Source organism: Caretta caretta, chromosome 2, assembly GCF_965140235.1.
Source record: "Caretta caretta isolate rCarCar2 chromosome 2, rCarCar1.hap1, whole genome shotgun sequence".
In the NCBI taxonomy this organism is placed as follows: Eukaryota; Metazoa; Chordata; order Testudines; family Cheloniidae; genus Caretta; species Caretta caretta.
Window position 1 is genome coordinate 162,320,420 of NC_134207.1, and position 17,806 is coordinate 162,338,225.

The 17,806-nt window shown below is 42.0% G+C and overlaps 1 protein-coding gene across 8 annotated transcripts in view; it reads right to left on the reverse strand.

The window, feature by feature from the left end:
• Positions 1–17,806, reverse strand: part of RPRD1A (regulation of nuclear pre-mRNA domain containing 1A) — a 68,041-nt gene that overhangs the window by 35,415 nt on the left and 14,820 nt on the right. For 4 of the 8 annotated variants that reach the window (XM_048839291.2, XM_048839290.2, XM_048839295.2 and 1 more), the window contains 5 exons: positions 8,987–9,116; positions 7,558–7,664; positions 7,374–7,468; positions 6,780–6,906; positions 6,506–6,681 (listed from right to left, as the gene is read on the reverse strand). In XM_048839291.2, the coding sequence (XP_048695248.1) occupies positions 6,506–6,681; positions 6,780–6,906; positions 7,374–7,468; positions 7,558–7,664; positions 8,987–9,116 (635 nt within the window). Of the gene's footprint in view, positions 1–2,253; positions 5,348–6,505; positions 6,682–6,779; positions 6,907–7,373; positions 7,469–7,557; positions 7,665–8,986; positions 9,117–17,806 lie in introns of those variants that run through there. The other 4 variants (XM_048839294.2, XM_048839296.2, XM_048839292.2 and 1 more) reach the window with 3 other exon arrangements.

Here is a 17,806-nt window from a genome sequence, read left to right on the forward strand (position 1 = left end):
ACATACAACTGCCATTTTGTGATAAGAAAGTTCTTTTTAAACCAAACATTAACGAAAACTCAGAGGCTACCATGAACTAGAAGCCTGAGATCCATAAACAAGATGTGGAGAACTATTCTAAAATACTTATTTTAGAGAAGGAAATGCCTATTTACACAACAGTCCCCATTGTTGGTAATTTGTTTAATCTATGACCTATAACTATTTGAGCATGAATACGTTAAAAAAAGAACTACACAAAAATTGCTATTATGGATTCACTGACTACCTAGAACTTTCACATTTAAATCTCTTTAATCCCCCAATATTCTCTATTGGATCTCAATTTTGCCCATCTTATTTTGTAGTCTGTAGGAACAGGCAAAAAAGGAAAACTTTCCCTGGCCCTGCACCACACACCTCAACTCCCAACAACCAAGAAATATTATGCTATCTTGTAAATATTCATATGTAGAGGTGAGAAAAGTCATGGGATTCCTGAATCAGTAAAAACACCTATAGTTTTAGATTTATCAGTTCATACACAAATTTCCCCATGTGAAACAAAACACTTGAGTGCAGAGGCTTACGCGACTACATGCACATCAAATAGGGTAACAGCTCTGTCTACACTACAGGATAGGCAGTATCTTGGAAGTAGTTGTGACCAGTTCTTGAAAACGTATCAGCTAATATTCAAAAACAATTGTTGAAACATCTAAGGTTTTTCAACAAGTGTTTTCAGAAGAGTTATGCACCAGTCCATGCCATAGGCACAACGACATTATCTGAAGCAATATAAAAATTACTATTAACTGTTTCATGACTGGCAATTTTGTAGCGTACACAGTGCTGTTTATACAGGGCATGATGTTCCAAGCTACTCATATGCTTAAGGGTAATCACTTTTACACAAGGGCCCCGGATAAAACAAATGTGCACCTCTAACAAGCCCGTATTCTCATGGGGCAAAACAATGACAGAATACTAAACTAATTTTACGATTAGGGTGAGTGAATTTTTTTTAAATAGGTACAAGCTAAAAAGGGCTGCTACTGGATTTATGAAAAAGCTGGTCAAAGGCCATTTTAAACTTTATTTATTCCTCAATTATTAGAAAGTGGGAAGGAACACTGTTAACCACTCCAAATTCAAGGAGGTAGCACTGATGCTATGATAAGTTAATGAAACTGGAGCATTTAGTACACAATGACTACTAGCAATATCAGGGTCTCATTTACATATGACCACACCAAAACTAAAAGATATTTGGAGCAGTCCTGAAGTAAAATTTACTCCACAAACATCCGAATGCAGTGGTTTGTAAGTTTGGGCAATGAAGATTGTTATTTTTTGTTTTTGTCAAGCCTTTTCATTTCTGTCACCCACAGCCTTCACCATGGATTTGTTTGCAGCAACCCCAATATCCATTTGATAAACACGGTTTTACAGATTTTCTAGAATTAGGCCACAATGCTACTAAAAAGTTATATACAACTTGTGTATAACTTTATACTATGCACAACCAGAAAATATGATTCAGCTTAAGCTGCATTGACAGTCAGCAGATTAACCTATATCCCATCCTGGGTTTAATTCTTTATAAGAAAAACGTTTCTTGGGGAAAAATAAATATCAGTAGTCACTAGTTTTCTGAATGTTCTGCAAAATGACTTCCTGCAGAAGAGGAAGGGAGAGAGAGTGTGTTTGTTGTAAGGGGAATACAGAGTAGGGCCTTGGAATACATGATATCTATGCTATCAAAACACCAAGAGTAAAAGATAGGTGGAGTAGACAAGAGAGAAAATTTGCTATTGTACATGTGAAGGACACATGCTGCAAGTTGTATCACATCTCACTGGGATGTAACCTAACACACCCAAGTTATTGGCAGTGAAAATAATAATGGCATTACGTGCACAGCTCTTTTGTTGAAATGACAACTTCATTATAAGTCAAACTGTTGACTTCTCTGGTTAAGATTTCCACATTCTAAGTGTTTTTAACAAGACCAAGGGCTTTAAGATGTTCAATTTATTGAAAATGCTTGAATGTTAGCTTCACAACTGCTGCATATTTCATTCTTGCAGATTAAAATCTGCAGTTTCTAATCTCCAGGGACAACAAACTTATTTTCTGCTTCAGATATAAAAGACATGTTGTGGTTTGTGAAACAATGGAAAGTATCAGTGAAAAGGCAAAGAATACATTTTGATATAAGCGGTTACTAAAGCATTATCTTTTCAATTTTCAAAAACGAGAGACAATACAGGATTTTGATTTTGATATTTATTTTTAGCAGGATGTGTGTACTAATGGATGGTGACATCAATAGGAGATACGTCCATGTCCACCACCTGCAACAGAAGCTAGACAGATGTTAAAGAAATCATACTTAAAGCTATAAACGACACTACTTACCTATAATGGTGTTATGACAGTCACCTTAACAAACAATTGGGTTAGCTTTTGATACAAATACACATGACCAATATAAAAACTTACCAACTGTCAAAATTCATTCATCAAGTTTTAAATTTAATGCATACTGTACCTTGATTTTAACAAGCTGTTAATTTAGAGAAATACCCATTATAAAAATCCCGTTATTTAGAAAAGAGAGATATACTCATACAAAACAAGGCTATATTGTTCTTAAGTGAAAGAAACTTACCTGTAATTCTCTTCAAAAGATAAGCGATCCATTCATTTAACCCTATACTCCAGATTATGGCTAGCAGGAATTCCCCAGACTTTCAAATTCTAATGCTATCAAACCACTTCAGCAGCAGATGGCATGCATTCATTCTTGCTACGAATATAGCCCCTTATTCTTTTTACATGTCAAATCCTTTTGCAAGTAACCAGGTGGAAATTATATAAAATATAATACCCCAAAACTCTTCAAGAAAGGTGATGCTATAAATGTACTTTCTGTAAGCAAGAGATAGGTAAGTTTTTACTACATATTTTACACATCTCCTTCTAAAGACTACAAGCTTCAGGATTTTTAATCAAAAGACTGTGCAGTAGCAATAACTGGCTACAAAAAGCAAAATACAACTGTCAAATTTCAAAGCCTCACAATGGTGATGATACAAAGAAAAAACTTAAGTTTGAAGGGTAAAATCTAAACAAACCCCGTTCTAGAAACATCTCAAACATACATACTTACCTGAGGATCTATAAGCTTGGAAATTCTAATTCTGAAATTCTAAAGTCCTTTTAGACACTTATAACAAATCCAAACTCAAGATGCAAAGCTAAGTCTGAGCAACAGTGCTTTTTAAGCACATGCAGAAACTCTGTGCAGCTGCATCACAAAGCTCTTTGACAGGAACTGACTGGAAGCTGACTGTAGATAACATGCATATTCTAACTACACCTTGTCATCTGAGAATTACTGAGAAACAAGAAGAAATTCAGTCAGTCACCTAGCCATACATACAAGTTCTTTTGAAAACATCTTGACCTATCACATAAATGTGTACTCAGGCACCTAAATATGTTGATTATTTTAAGGATTGCTTAGCATCCAGCAGCTCCACTGAAATCAACAGATGTTGGGTGATGATCCTTTTTGAAACTCAGGCCTCTTTTTTAAGTGTCTGAATGAGGATATAGGAGTCTAACTTTAGACTATTTTTTTAAAAAATCTTGGCCCATAATTTTTTTCCATAAGTTTGAGTTTATATGTAGTCAGTGGCTCAAAAAAAGTCTTTACAAACTGAACATCTTGTGAAACCAGGGACTTTCAAGAGCCATTTATCGAGAAAGATTACTATAGCAACTGAACAAAATATGGGCTACCTTTTACTTGCGTGTAAAGAAAAATGAAGTGTATAAACTTGCAAACTCAGTCTATAATTAAAAAAAATATTTTGCATGAGACTAGGCAAAAGAAACTTGTTCACACCAGACCTAATATCATTGGCATTTAAAGTTAAAAGTGCAGGCAGACTCTCGAACAATTACAAGGACTTAACACAGCTACCCAAGCTTTACTTTGTCAGGAGCTATAACGACAGAATGAAACCTTAGATTGGGATGCAGAAATTCCCTAGTTCTGAGAGATCAAATGTGGCAAGATGTACAATCTAATAGAATCACCCAATGTTATCTATGAAGACTGTCAAGATCTGTCGGAGTTTGGTCAAGACCTTTGCATGCTTTTTCCCATTCCTTTTTATGGGCAAGGTATTTCCCAACAAAACAAAGATCTCTATTCACAGCTATAATCCGAATGCATTTTCTGGGGCAACAAACCACTATTTAAAGGGTGTGGTGAGTCTCTATAGTGTGTCCACACGAAAGAACTTCTCATGACTCTCTGGTGAATGGCTCCATCTCTAGGGTCTATTATATAGCAGCATGGCCTAATTGCAGTAGTGCTCTTCCATGTCAGATAAAGTAGTCATGTGGGAAATGTGTCTTAGGACCCCACCAAATCAACAGCAGCATGATGGGTGTTTGTTCTCAGATTCGTATGAAGAGGGTTTTTTTGTTCACTGATCCTTCAATATATACTGAGGTTCTCAAGTGAAAGTATAGCATGGATACCATGAATACTATTGGCGCCCTAAGAGCGGAGATTTCCAGCTTGGGTCTTGATAACTAGTCTTTTGTTAAATCCTTCCCCTGCCATACAAGTCCAAAACACTGCAAACTAATACAAGCGGTGTCAAACATGGTCCCTTTGCTCCCAATGGTCCCTTAAAGCCAAGCTGGGACTTACAGACAAATTATTTCATTTCTTCCACGAGACATCCTTCATAAGTCAATCATCTAAACAGGTGAAAATATTTACTCCCATTTTCTGGATATATTGTTACAATGGTTAGGTATTTTTATAAATTCATGCTGGTCTGAGAGCAGCCTAGAAGATAGCAGTGAATTGGCAGCACTGTTCCAGTATAAAAAAATTGGACACATACAGTACCATATGCATGTCTTGCCATATGCACATAAGCATTCGTCAGATTCAGAGTGACCACTTCTAGCTGAGACAGAATCATTCCCAGACAGCAAGAACATCAAGTGTCTTAATATATGGGGCACAGATCCCAAAGTACCAACTGCTGCTAGTCCACTGGAACTTTCAAGTTGGCCAGACTTCGAGACAAAGTTTTAGATGGCCAGAAATTATAGGTCATATAACACTAAAAGCTATAGTCAAATCCCAGAGATTCATCAGGCTGGACAAGTCAAGTTGTGGACAGGACCCAGGGGTCTGACTCATCCACTCCCATTTTTAAGGGGCTGAGTAACAGAAGGCCTAAGTCAGTCACAGACAAGTCAAAGACAGAAGTCTAAGACAGACACAGTTAACTTTTGGAGTTGAGTGGCATCTCCAGCTGCAGACCTTGACCTGCATTGAGAGAAAGCATAGAGAACTTTTAAGGATGTATCAGATCCTCTATGTCAAAACCTCAACTCACTCAGGCTAAGATGGGAACTTGGCTTCATGGGAGGTGCTGAAGAAAAACTGTATGGCCAATCTTATTGGACCTTGTGTCAAAGTAGGTAACGTTGGAAGTTATGACAGCTGTGCTAGATTCTGAAGCACTTTAAGATTTGTCCTTTTTAATCTTTCATGTTAACTTGATGGACTGAATGCAAGCTTTTGGTCAGTCCAACAAAGGTTACTCTGGGACGAGAGTGCTTGCAGCAATGCTTGGATGTAGATCACACAATCAGCTAACTCACGATCCACCTTAAAACATCTTTGGACAGCTGGGGCACCTCAAAGCAGTTAGACAACTCTGGACATTTTTTCCCAAAAACATTATACACTTCCGAGAGATGGGAGGAAAACATGGCTCTTTAAATGAAATTATGATACATCATTAAACTATGTAATGTAGTAATTCAGTACTACAGTGATTGATACCTTAAAAATTCAAGCAATAATGAAAGCTTATTTCAGAACAGAAAAATCAAGCAAGACCTTAGCTGGGTAAAGAGTTAAGCTCCTAGATCCCATGTAGCAAATGATTTTGTTTGAACAATGCAGATAAGAAAGCTCTGTTAAATTTAGGTAAGCCCCCCCCCCCAACAGAAGCTGTGAACAAAGCTTAGAAAAAGCAACCACTGAAGGCTACAACAGTAGAACCATCTGTTGACATAGCTGCGTTTATACCAGGGCTTCTGTTGGCATAGCTACGCCAGTCAACAGTGTGTGCTCATTTGTATTTTTAAAACACCCCAACCAAAGTAACTACACCAATATAGCTTTTCGGTGAAGACCAAGCGTAAAACAATAACCAAAAGAGCCTTTTCAATATCAGCAGTAAAAGAAGGAAGTGAGCTAGATATAGAAGGAGGACTTTCCCTCAACATACCACCTAATGTGGAAGTGGCTTAATGGTTTTAGAGTTTTGAAGCTAGGAAGTTCCTGCTAGTCATGTGCTCGAAGTGGGCATCTAATATTTACCTTTGAGAGAAAGTTTAAACCAACTAAACATTTATAACATATCAAAATTAATTTAATGAAGAACATGGATTAACTGAACAAAATATTACGCACTTCCAACTTATGCTCTTTTTCTGCAAGGACTTCTTTTTGACACCGCAGAAAGTCTGATAACATTCGAGTTAATTGTTTTCTATCATCTATTTCAGCCGCCAACCTGCCATTGTAATCCGCCAGTACCATACAAGCATCATCTACCATCTTGGAAAGCTGTTCTCCAGATTCCTTATCTAAAAGGCAAGCAAAGAAAAAAAAATAGCAATACATTACAAAATCTTCTCAGGCTCTCTCATGCTAACACTTCAATTACTCCATGCCCATCTCTCACCTGTTATTCTGTCTAGTAAGGACACATCTTGGACCTCTACAGGCAATGAAGCTATCCTCTGATGAACTGCTGCATCCCCAGAGGCTGCATTTTCTAGTTCTTGTAATGCTCTAATAAGATCTGTAGTCTGAAAAAACACACAGCCTTAGAACTGGTCTAGTCATTAAATCCTGATACACAATAAAGATTCCATCGGCATGGCAGAAGCCTCTGCAAGCATAAATCTGGTATAGCCCACTTGATACCTATGAACCATGCTAACGTAAGGAAGTGCCTGAAGTAGAGTTGGAGTGCACAGCAGTCCTTCCCTATGGGAGGCCTCTTCAGCCAGCATAGTTGAGAGCAGCATTGGGGCTGTTACATTAGGGGCTGTTTTGCTCATGATAATCCAAGGATTGGGGAAGAATAAAGGTTGCATACAGCCACCTTTACTCAACGTTCTAGCTTTGAGTGTTAATTTGGCCCTTAAAATGGGACCCATTACAATGCAGAGTTGGTTCTTTATTACTCAGTGACTGAAGGATTTGGGTTTTTTTTACATATATCCCAAACCTTACGAAATGATAAAAGTTTATGAACACAAGAGACTTCTACCTGTGGAGGGTCACTTGGAGAACTTTGTGCTGAACAGTTATTTTCATCAACTTTTATCTGTTCAAATGTGCGCTTCCTGGCCTTTCTGTCACCATCTAAAAGTCAAAGTAGAGACCTAAAAATCAGTTCAGGAAACAATACATTTATTTTGAGAGACTAAAATACATGCACACAGAATACTTACACAAAGCTTGCCTAAGTTGTTCTAATACATCATTTTCATAAACAGACCTTTCTTCCCAAATAGAGAGCACACGGCCAAGGTGTTTCTTACAACTCTCATCAGACTCACTGTGGGGGAAACAGTAAAATCACCAATAAAAATGGTAGAAGTACAACCCAGTAATAAACAATTCAGCCCTGTATAATCTTGCATCCAAGGATCTGAAGTATTTTACAAATATCAAAGAATTAAAATGCCCAACACCTCTCTGAGGTGAAGATCCTCATTTTGCAGAAAGGGTAAAGGACGTTTTGACTTGTTCAAAGCCACCTCACAATACGTCACATTGAAATAAAGGCCAAGTCTACTAGCCCACCAGCCTACTTCAACCACTGAATGCTTCATAGTGCCTTTAAACCTAGCAAAGCATGACAGATCAGTTTTACCCTTATTCTATTAATTAACATTTCATCTTTTTTACAATTAAATCTTATTACATAAAAAGATGCGAAAGATTCATCTACAGATATACATTCTAGTTTAAGTGCTAAATAGAATCATAGACTTTAAGGTCAGAAGGGACCATTATGATCATCTAGTCTGACCTCCTGTACAATGCAGGCCACGGACTCTCACCCACCAACTCCTGTAACAAACCCCTAACTTGTCTGAGCTATTGAAGTCCTCAAATCATGGTTTAAAGACTTCAAGGTGCAGAGAATCCAGAGAAATCATATGCTAGATCTGTATCATTAAGGAATAGGGAATTATTGTAACGTACAAGTTGAATGAATGAAAAAAACATTTACCCTCAACCTAACACAAAAGAAAAACACAACCCACAGTCTTCCAATGTGAAAAGATGATTATCAGGCTAATAAACTTTATTCTGATCAAGGTGCATACACAGGCATGGGAACTAGGGTGTGTGTGGGGGTGGGGGGGAGGGTGCTGCAGCAACCCTAGGTTTTATGCAGGATCCCACCTGCTGGCCCTCCTGCGCCCGGGCTCCCGGCTGCCAGCCCCAGCCTCCTATCCCTGCCAGATCCACCCTCCCCGCCCCCCCAATCCCGGAGACACGGCCCTGCTCCCAGTCCCAGCTGGGGGGGAGGAGAAGGGAGGGCGGGAACAGACAGGGGTAAGCGGGGTTGGCTTTCAGTACTCGCACTATTAAAAAGTGTTCCAGCACCACTGGGTATATATACTAAAGAAGATTGACATTTATTCAAGATCAAAGGAGCTTTTAAACTAAGAGGTGCAGGGAAGAAATTGAAAAAAAAAAAATAGATTTCAGATCTAGGATAGGGCGCTTTCTTTAATTAGGGTCCATGAGCGCTGCTGAGCCAGACAGAACAAATGAAGTGTTCTGAACGGAAAATACCTCACACGGGCTTTTTTGTTTGCATGATAGTTAAGATGACAATAATGCTCACATTACAGTTTACTGTACCTTGAAACATGCTTAAAGGCCTCAACTATAACTGGTGCAAAGTCTTTTGTAAATTCTGGTCCTTTCCTTTTGCTGTTCTGAATGACATCGTTGGCCAGGTACAGAAATGTCAACTTCCTATTTGGTTTTGCTAATAAAAGAAAAAAAGAGAGAGATGCAACAATCTGAAGTTGTTAGTAGTATAAAACTAATTTTGCAAGTTAACATTCAGTTGAGTTTCTTCCTACATCTCTTATGTAGAGAATGTAAACAGATATAAATGTTAGTGAAGGAGCTTTGTATTTTTAGCTATTTCTGTTAGCACCTCATACTATTAATACAAAATAATCAAAGCCACTTTTTATAAAAAATTTGTCTGCATAAATTTCAGCCCTCAAAACCCAGAGAAAGCAAGTCATATCAGTCTGCCATCCCCCGCTGCCATTTTCAGTACAGGTCCAGCAACAGCTAATTTGAAGTTTGAACATTCTTCACATTTTGCCAATCCACAATTTGCTGACCTCTTGCTGCCCCTCTCACACTACCACATTCCTTTGCTACTTCAGCACACACACTGTCCTTCCCCTCCACGCTCATCAACCCAGTCTCTCCTCCACAACATAACACTTACTTAGTCTCCCAAATTCTTCTTCTTCCCACACGCAGAACCTTACATATTTTAATTGTCCTATTTTTTAAAATACACGTTGCGCTTTTAAATTTACATTATGAATCACCAAAGCAAACATATGATCTTGTAGCTATAATCTTAGGGTAACATTTTCAAAACTGCTTCAGGGTATGTCTACACTACAATATAAGCCCAGGGTTAGTGGGACTCCAATCAGCTGACCCTGGGTTACAGAACCCAGGGCTTGAGCATTTACAATGATTGTTAACTGGACATTAAGGTTTTTCTAACCCAGGCTTGAAGCTGGGACTCTGATGTCAACGCTGCAGCACACAGACTCAAGTGAAATCAGCCATACACCAGACTCTCAAACACCCTCCTGAAATGCGGCTGGTCTAGACCCCGGACACTGGCCTCCTGTGAGAAAGCTTGACTGTCTACACGGCATGTTACAGGAAGTTTGAACAGCCCACCAACACATCCTGCCAAGCAATCATTTTGGTCCGTGCACCCCCAGCTATTGGAAACAGCAACATGGAGACGGCGCCTTTAGAAGAAGTTCTTTGCTTGCACTTTCACTCCTGTGTTGGGAAACAGGCAGAGCTTCTGAGAAATGCTGGTGTATATTTTGGTGCTGTCTTCTGACCCAACAAAGGCACCTGATAGAGCTTATGATGGAGCAGGAAGTGGCGGTAGCAGAGTACCAAAGCATGGCAGACTCCAACTGGCTGACGGAGCTCATGACACTCCGTACAATCACTCATGCCCCGAGTAGACCGGCGCTTCTGGTGCAGGGCCACAAGCGCAGGCTGAGGGGACGATACTGTCATGGTGACTTAGGATGACCAGCTGTGGTCCAGCACTTTCACATGAAGAAAACTACATTTCTGGAGCTTTCTGAAGCGCTTGCCCCAACCCTCTAGTGTAAACATATGCATGAGGCCACTCATGCCAATCCAAAAGCGGGTTGCTATAAGTGTCCAGAAGCTGGCTACCCCAGACTGCTACAGGGCCATTGCCAACCAGTTTAAGACTGGGAAGTCACCTGTGGGTAAAGTCATGGTGGAGGTTTCTGAGGCAATCAGGCATGTGGTTTGAAAGATATTCATGAAGTAATTGCATTTGAGAGAATGGAACTCATGTGCCCCTAGTTTGCCCTCCTCAAGGAACATGAGCACAAACCACAAAGGGCACTACTCCATTGCTATGCAGGCCCTCATGGACCCCAGAGGTCCATTTACGAATGTGAACGTGGGCTGCACTGGGAAAGTTCATGATGTCAGGGTTGTGTGATGAGGGAGAGTCTACATTCATGGACAGGCTGGAATACTATTCCCATCAAATACCAATAGCATTACTGACCCCACCATTATTTTGGGGATCCCCACATGGCCCTTTTTGCCTTGGCCTATTAAACTCTCAGCAGGTGCAGAATGGTTGTTGAACGTGCTTTTGGTAGACTAAAATCCTGTTGCACATCCAAATGGGTCTGTAGACACCTGCAAGTCATCAGTGCTGTTCGCATTACTGTGACTTGCTGTACTCTTCACAATCTTTGTGAAGCCAGAGGTAAGTCATTTCCCTCTGAATGGGCCTATGAGAGAGAAGGTCCACTGAACCAGTATACTCAGGCAGAAAGTCCCCCTACCATAGCTGGAGCTAGATGCACCCAGGCAACAGAAGTCAGGGAGGCTTTGTGCTCCCATATTATAGACTATGAATGTCCTTTTGGAGGAATGGGGACAGGGCTTATTGATTTGGGGTGGGGGGGTCAGTGCTTGGGGAGGGTAGGGACTCGACTGCCATGCAATGTACTTATGAATGACTTGGCCACTTATGAAATGGTGGGGCATGATTCACAGTATAGATTCATATAATACTCCTGGGAAAATTTAGCACCACTCTGCAATGCAGAATTTGCGCAGAATGAATCTTCTGTGCAGAATTTCCTTTTTCCCTTGCAGAAATGGGCTGCAGAGCTCCTGGACCCGGCCGAGTCTAGTTCCACAGTTTGCAAATAGAAGACTGGGGTGGGGGGAGCGGAGAGAGAGAAAAGAGGAGAAGAGAGAGAACTGGAGGGCTCCCGACAGCTGCAGTTCGAAGGAGACAGTGTGCAGGAAACGTCAAACAAACCCGGGACCCAGCATGAGACTGTTTCTCCCTCTGGATCCCTGGGCTCCCGGGGAGAGGGACTGGAACTAGACTGTGGTAGGGCTTTCTTTAACACTCTACTTCTGGGGGAATTTTTTATTTTTGTCTATGTTGATACATTGTTGCTAACAAGCATGTTGAATAAATTACCAAAATAACAAATTGGTGTGATTATAGAGTGTTATTTTGACAAATAAAATTTGCCAAATTTTAAAATATTGTACACAGAATTTCCCCAGGAGTAATATAAAGAAGTGACTGAAGTGAGGATTGTATAAAGGAATGGTGTTTGCATACTAATTCCTAATTGTCCCTGATCATGTGTTTACCTTTGTTATTTTAAAAACACTGTACAATATGACAGTGATAGAAATAAACTCTCCTAATGACACAGAAATCTTTATTTATAAAGATGTCTTGGAAAACTACAACATCCACCCATTGCCAGGCAGGCCAGCTGACAGTGCCACACCAACACACCAGAACCAAACAGGGGAGGAAAAAAGTGCATGAACAAGACAAATAATGAAACCATGTACAAAACAGAAACCCCCTACCACTGTATGTCCCCAGACCCCTAGGTTTCCTTTCCCTTCTTGCTGCACATGAGTGGGATGGAGGCATCCACAGGAAAGTCGTCAATATAAAGGACCGAACTGGTCTAAGTTTCCTGGCCCAGCCGCTATTGGGGCCTGACTGCATATGCTACACAGTCATGAAGTTTTCCAAACTGTTTCTGGACTAAATCCCAGGATACTGATCAGGGGTCTGAGGCTGTAATGTGGGTGATGCAGCAGGAGTCGGTACTCTTTCAGCCGTTACTTACATCAGCAACTCAAACTGTTCTCTCTGCTGACCTCTGTCCTTTTTTAGCCACTGCTCCTGCTCCAGGAACAGTGAAACAAGTGCCTGCTCCTGCACTGAAACCCTGTTCTCAAGCTGTGCAGCCTGCCTCAGCCTTTCCTCTTGACTCTCGCCATGCCTTGCCTTTAGCCATAAGTCCCTCTGTTTTTGGTACTGGACCTGCTTGTGGGTCCTATCCAGAATTTCAACCATAAGTTAATCACAGAAATGCTTCCTCTCGAAACGATCCTTGACAGTATGCTGGGCCAGGCTTGTACTAGACAGTGGGCAAGCTGTGGAGATTCTGCAGTCACTAGAGGTCGAGGGGCCTGGAATAGGACAAGACACAGAGTTACTGTCTCAAACAGCTCATTGCAGGAGCACAGAAAAAATTCTGGTGGAATTCCAAGGACAAAGCGTTACATTTCCAAACTGAACCTCAATATACTGTGAGAGGGATGCTTCCGACCACAGATGCTCCCTGAACACAGCCTGGTTAATCACAGAGACATTAATATTGAGACACTGGTAAGTTAAAATTCAAAGCTATTTTTTGTTTTCTAAAAATTGCATAACTACTCAGGGGGAGGAAGGTGTGTCTGTCAGTTGCCTTGCTACAAAGACTTTTTCTATCATTTCAGGCCTTCCACATTTTGGAGGACATAGCTGTTCTTGTGGTGCCTGACCGGCAAAAGGAGAGGATATTCAAAGCTGCTGGTGGGAAACCTGCAATGTATGCAGTGAAGGTAGTCAAACCTATAATGGTTGAACACCTCTATGAGTGGAATGGCTTTGTGAGCTACCAAGGTGGGCCTAAAAATATTCACTTCCCCAAAACGTGATTACTTATCTGGAGTACTGGCTTCAGGAAACGTCTGCATCTATCAGCACCTAAGATGCGGTCAGAATTCATAAGGGAATCAACAGCATGCTGCATAAATTTCATGTGGCTTAGCCAGTTATGATTACATGCAAACACACAGAACTCCACAACCACCACCCCCACCTCCTGGCATATTTCTGGATGCATTTTCAAACCCAGTCAAATTTGAGACAAATGATTTTGTCACTTATGTACTGCTTGGACTACCTTTACCTGAAATGGACTAGATTTGTGAATGAAACACACTTGCACCACCACCGCTGTACCATTCACTCTTTCCAGATGGCTTGTTACACCACTGGATGGTTACAGAGTGGCATACTTATAGGTATGGCAGTGTTAGGTTATTATTTTTAAGAAACAAATGCCCTAGCAAAAATCTGTGCCTTTCTAGTAATATAAAAACACCTTGAAAATATTTATTGTTTGTATTTCCTGGTCACCAATTTGAATTCCACATGGCGGGGGGGAGTGGACGGAAGAAGACAGAGGAGAACGGGCGCACAACTGGTGTACCATCTGCCATTGGCAGACAGAAGTCCTGGTTAGCAGCATGTAATAAATTTTGAAGTGTTTCATAGAACCGAAATCCACCCCATTCCTACATTAAATGGAGCCAGAAACTTACCAGGCTCCAAGGCAGCTTCTGTCCAGTCTGTCCTCTGCAGGCTCTGCAGCCAGGTTGTTCCCTGGGTGGGCATCAAACAGCTCCCTTAAGTACAGCAGGATGTGCTGCTCCTGGATCAAAGCCCCCCCCCCCCCCCCCCCGGGACTCATTTCAGGAACAGAATCACTTTGTGGGCCTCCCTCTGCACTGCTGCTGGTTCCCACCACTCCCCATGCTGGATTCTGGGGCCAGCAGGGCAGCATCACAGCTGACTAGTTCATCATGCACCACCGCTGGCTCTGTGCTTGTCAACCTCCTCAGAAAACAGGCACAATGTTGGCAAGATGCCAGAGGTGTGTTTCAGGTCCCTGGTTTTCTTATACCGTCTAGAGATGCTTAATCCAGTCCCTGTACTGGTCACCAGCCCGATATATTTGCATATTGGTGTCAGGTGTCATCTACACTTTGGGGAAGGAGAATCCAGTAACATTGTGTTACCCCATCCCCTCAGTGATAATACTCAATTTTTGCAGTGTAAATAGAACGCTGTTTTAATCATGTTCCTTATACAAAATCCCTCATATGCCAGTCCGTACAGCGAGAACTAACAACAGCTCTCAACATCTGAAAGACACATTGTTGACATGAAATTAGATTCTTGTCTAAGGGACAACGGTATGCAAAATCTCTTACTGAAAAAGACCAGATTCGTAATCTGGGTCAGGCACAGAGATGCCGCATGGTAGGTGGAAGCTGGAATCCATAGAAAATGTTACTATTTGAAAATTATCAAATATATAAGCACAGTAACTCCAAACTTAACGTTGTAGTTATGTTCCTGAAAAATGCAACTTTAAGTCAAACAATGTTAAACTAATACAATTTTCCCATAAGATTTAATGTAAATGTGGGGGGTTAGGTTCCAAGGAAATTTTTTGGGGGGCAGACAAAAGACATTATATACTGTACTATCGTAGGGAGGTGCCCTTGGCTTACCCCACACAGGCACAGCCTGCTGCAGACAATGAGGCAGGCAAGGACACTAGAAAGCACCTTGCACAGCAGCAGCTTCCCCCCTTAAGAACAGGCGCTGACTTTGCTAGGGGATGCTCCAGGTCCACCTCTTCCCACCCCCACTCCACCTCCTCCCTGGAGCACATTGCGTCCCCGCTCCTCCCCCTTGCTCCCACCACTTCCCTGCCGCCAAACAGCTGTTTGGCAGCACTTAGGACTTTCTGGGAGGGAAGGGGAGGAGCGGAGACTAAGCAGATTTAGAGTTAGTGGGGCCCTGTGCTCTGCTTCATTTTTGCTCCCCACCCCCCACTGGGGGAGCACTCTCTCTTATCTCCCTCCCATTTTTTCCCCCTCTATTCTCCTCCTGGGGCTCAGGGCTGGGGGTGCAGGGTTTGGGAGAAGGCTCAGGGCTGGGGCAGGCAGGAGGTGCAGAGCACTTACCTGGGACAGCTCCTGTTTGGTGCAGGGGGTGTGCAGGTGGCTCCGTGCAGCACTACCCCCGTGACCACAATTCTGGGAGCTCCCCCCCCGGACCAGGCAGGGCCACCTGGAAGGCAGGGGCTTTAGGGGCTGCAGGGCCCTGGGCTAAGGGGGCCCCAGCCTGCAGCTCTAAAGCCCCTTTCAGAATGCAACCCTGTGAGCACAGGCTGGGGGACACAGGAGGAACAGGGGCAGCCGCGCAGCCAGCCAGCAGGAGAGAAGTAGTGCTTTGAAGAGAAAAGCCGTCTGGCAGCGGGGGAAGCGCTGGGAGGGAGGAGGCGGAGAAGAGGAACTTGTGCAATGCTCCCTTGTAAAGTCGCTGCTCTTCCACAGAATCCTATAAGCAGTGGACAGAGCAGGCAGCCAAACGACATTATAAGGAAGCATTGCACAACTTTAAACGAGCATGTTCCCTAATGGAGTAGCGACGTAACTTCGAAGAAACGTTAAACAGGAGAACATTAAGTGAGGAGTTGCTGTAAATTGCTCATGCTGGTCTCTACAGCATGCCCTGACATACTGCTCCTTTTGACATGTCACTTGAAATGGGAGCAAGCAAAAAGTGTGTTTTGAGGACAAACTATGGAGCAACCAAGTAAGATGATCTGAGACTGTATGACTAAGTAAAGCTGACATTGCCATCCTCTGAACTGAACCCTAGTACTGATAGTCACTAACAGGAAAAAGATATCAGTTTGATATCTTGTTTTGGGGAAACAAGGTATCTGGAGGCTGTAATGTGTAAACTCTGAAAAGTCACCTAGATATTGAACATAAATCTTCTTCATGCACAGGGGGCAGAAAAGCCCAGATATACTATCTTGATAGCTACATAGAATAAATACTTGTAGGAACTGTTTATGTCCAGCATGGCTATAGAACTATTCAGTTTTCAAAGTAGTCAAGTTTGAGAAAGTTTGAGTGGATTTCTGAAACAAAAATAGCCCCTCAGAGAGCAGTGCCAACAATACTGATGGGTTGGGATCTGCTTTCTGACACTGCACTGTTCTCCTAATAGCTGAAAGTAAGAGACGATGAAAACAAACCCCATAAAGTTGGGGTCCCTATTTGAAACAAACTCAAACTCTAACTGAAAGAAGTGGAACACTAAAAACAAGGAGGCCATTCTGTCACAAGGGAGTCCTTCCAATGGAGAGAATTGCAAGAAATCCCAGAGACAGCAAGCCGCCTTCCTCACAGCACTCATAAGAGAAAGGAGGAAATAAAACAAAACATACCTCGAAAGATCTACCATAAACAGATGGAGGAAAAGTCTCCCCACATCTCCATCAAAAAGCTAGTGTTTTCTCCAGCTGTCAGGTAAGATTTCAACAAACCATATTCATATTCACTGTACTGAGATGAGAGACATTTACAAAGCCAGGTATTTTCCTTGTCCATTTTCTGGTAAGAAACATTTACCAATTGTCTTAGGCAACATACAGGATATTGGTGTATACATAATGATGTATGTAATGCCTTTAAAAAAGTCTCCCCCTACAATCTAGCCCAGGGGTTCTCAACATTTTCCTTTCTGAGGCCCCCCCCGCAACATACTATAAAAACTCCACAGCCCAGCTATGCTACAACTGGTCTTCTGCATATAAAAGCCAGGGCAGGCATTAGAAGGTAGCAAGCAGGGCAACTGCCTAGTGCCCCACACCACAGGGGCACTGTGAAGCTACATTCCTCAGGACCCAGGGCTTCAGACCCATGCGATGGGCTTCAGCTTTTTGCCCTGGGCCCCAGTGAGTCTAATGCTGACCCTGCTTGGCGTTCCTCCCACGCAAAAAACCTGCTTGCAGCTCCCCCCTAGGGAGCCCGAGACCCCAGTTCAGAACCACTGATCTATCCAATCTACAGATGTTACAGATTTGCCTGATTTAGTTATACAAAATGCTTAAATCAAAGGATTCTTTGGCAGTTGAGGCAGAGAACCAACCAACATTTAAGGAGCACAGGGAGACGAATATTGTTAGAGATTTTTCTGTAGTTACTAAAATAATGAAACATTGATTAGAACCCAGGTCTCTTGGGTTCCAGATCAGTGCCCATCCTTGGATGATGCACATTTAAACTTCTCCACCTATGTGTGTTTCCGTATCTAGACCTCAACCTTGAGCTCTTGCTGATCTGCAATAGAACTATATCAAACTGGGCTAAATTGCTATCTGGAAGTATACACAATCCTGCCTTAGCGTTTGCTGCTAATGTATTCTGCTCCGCATAGAT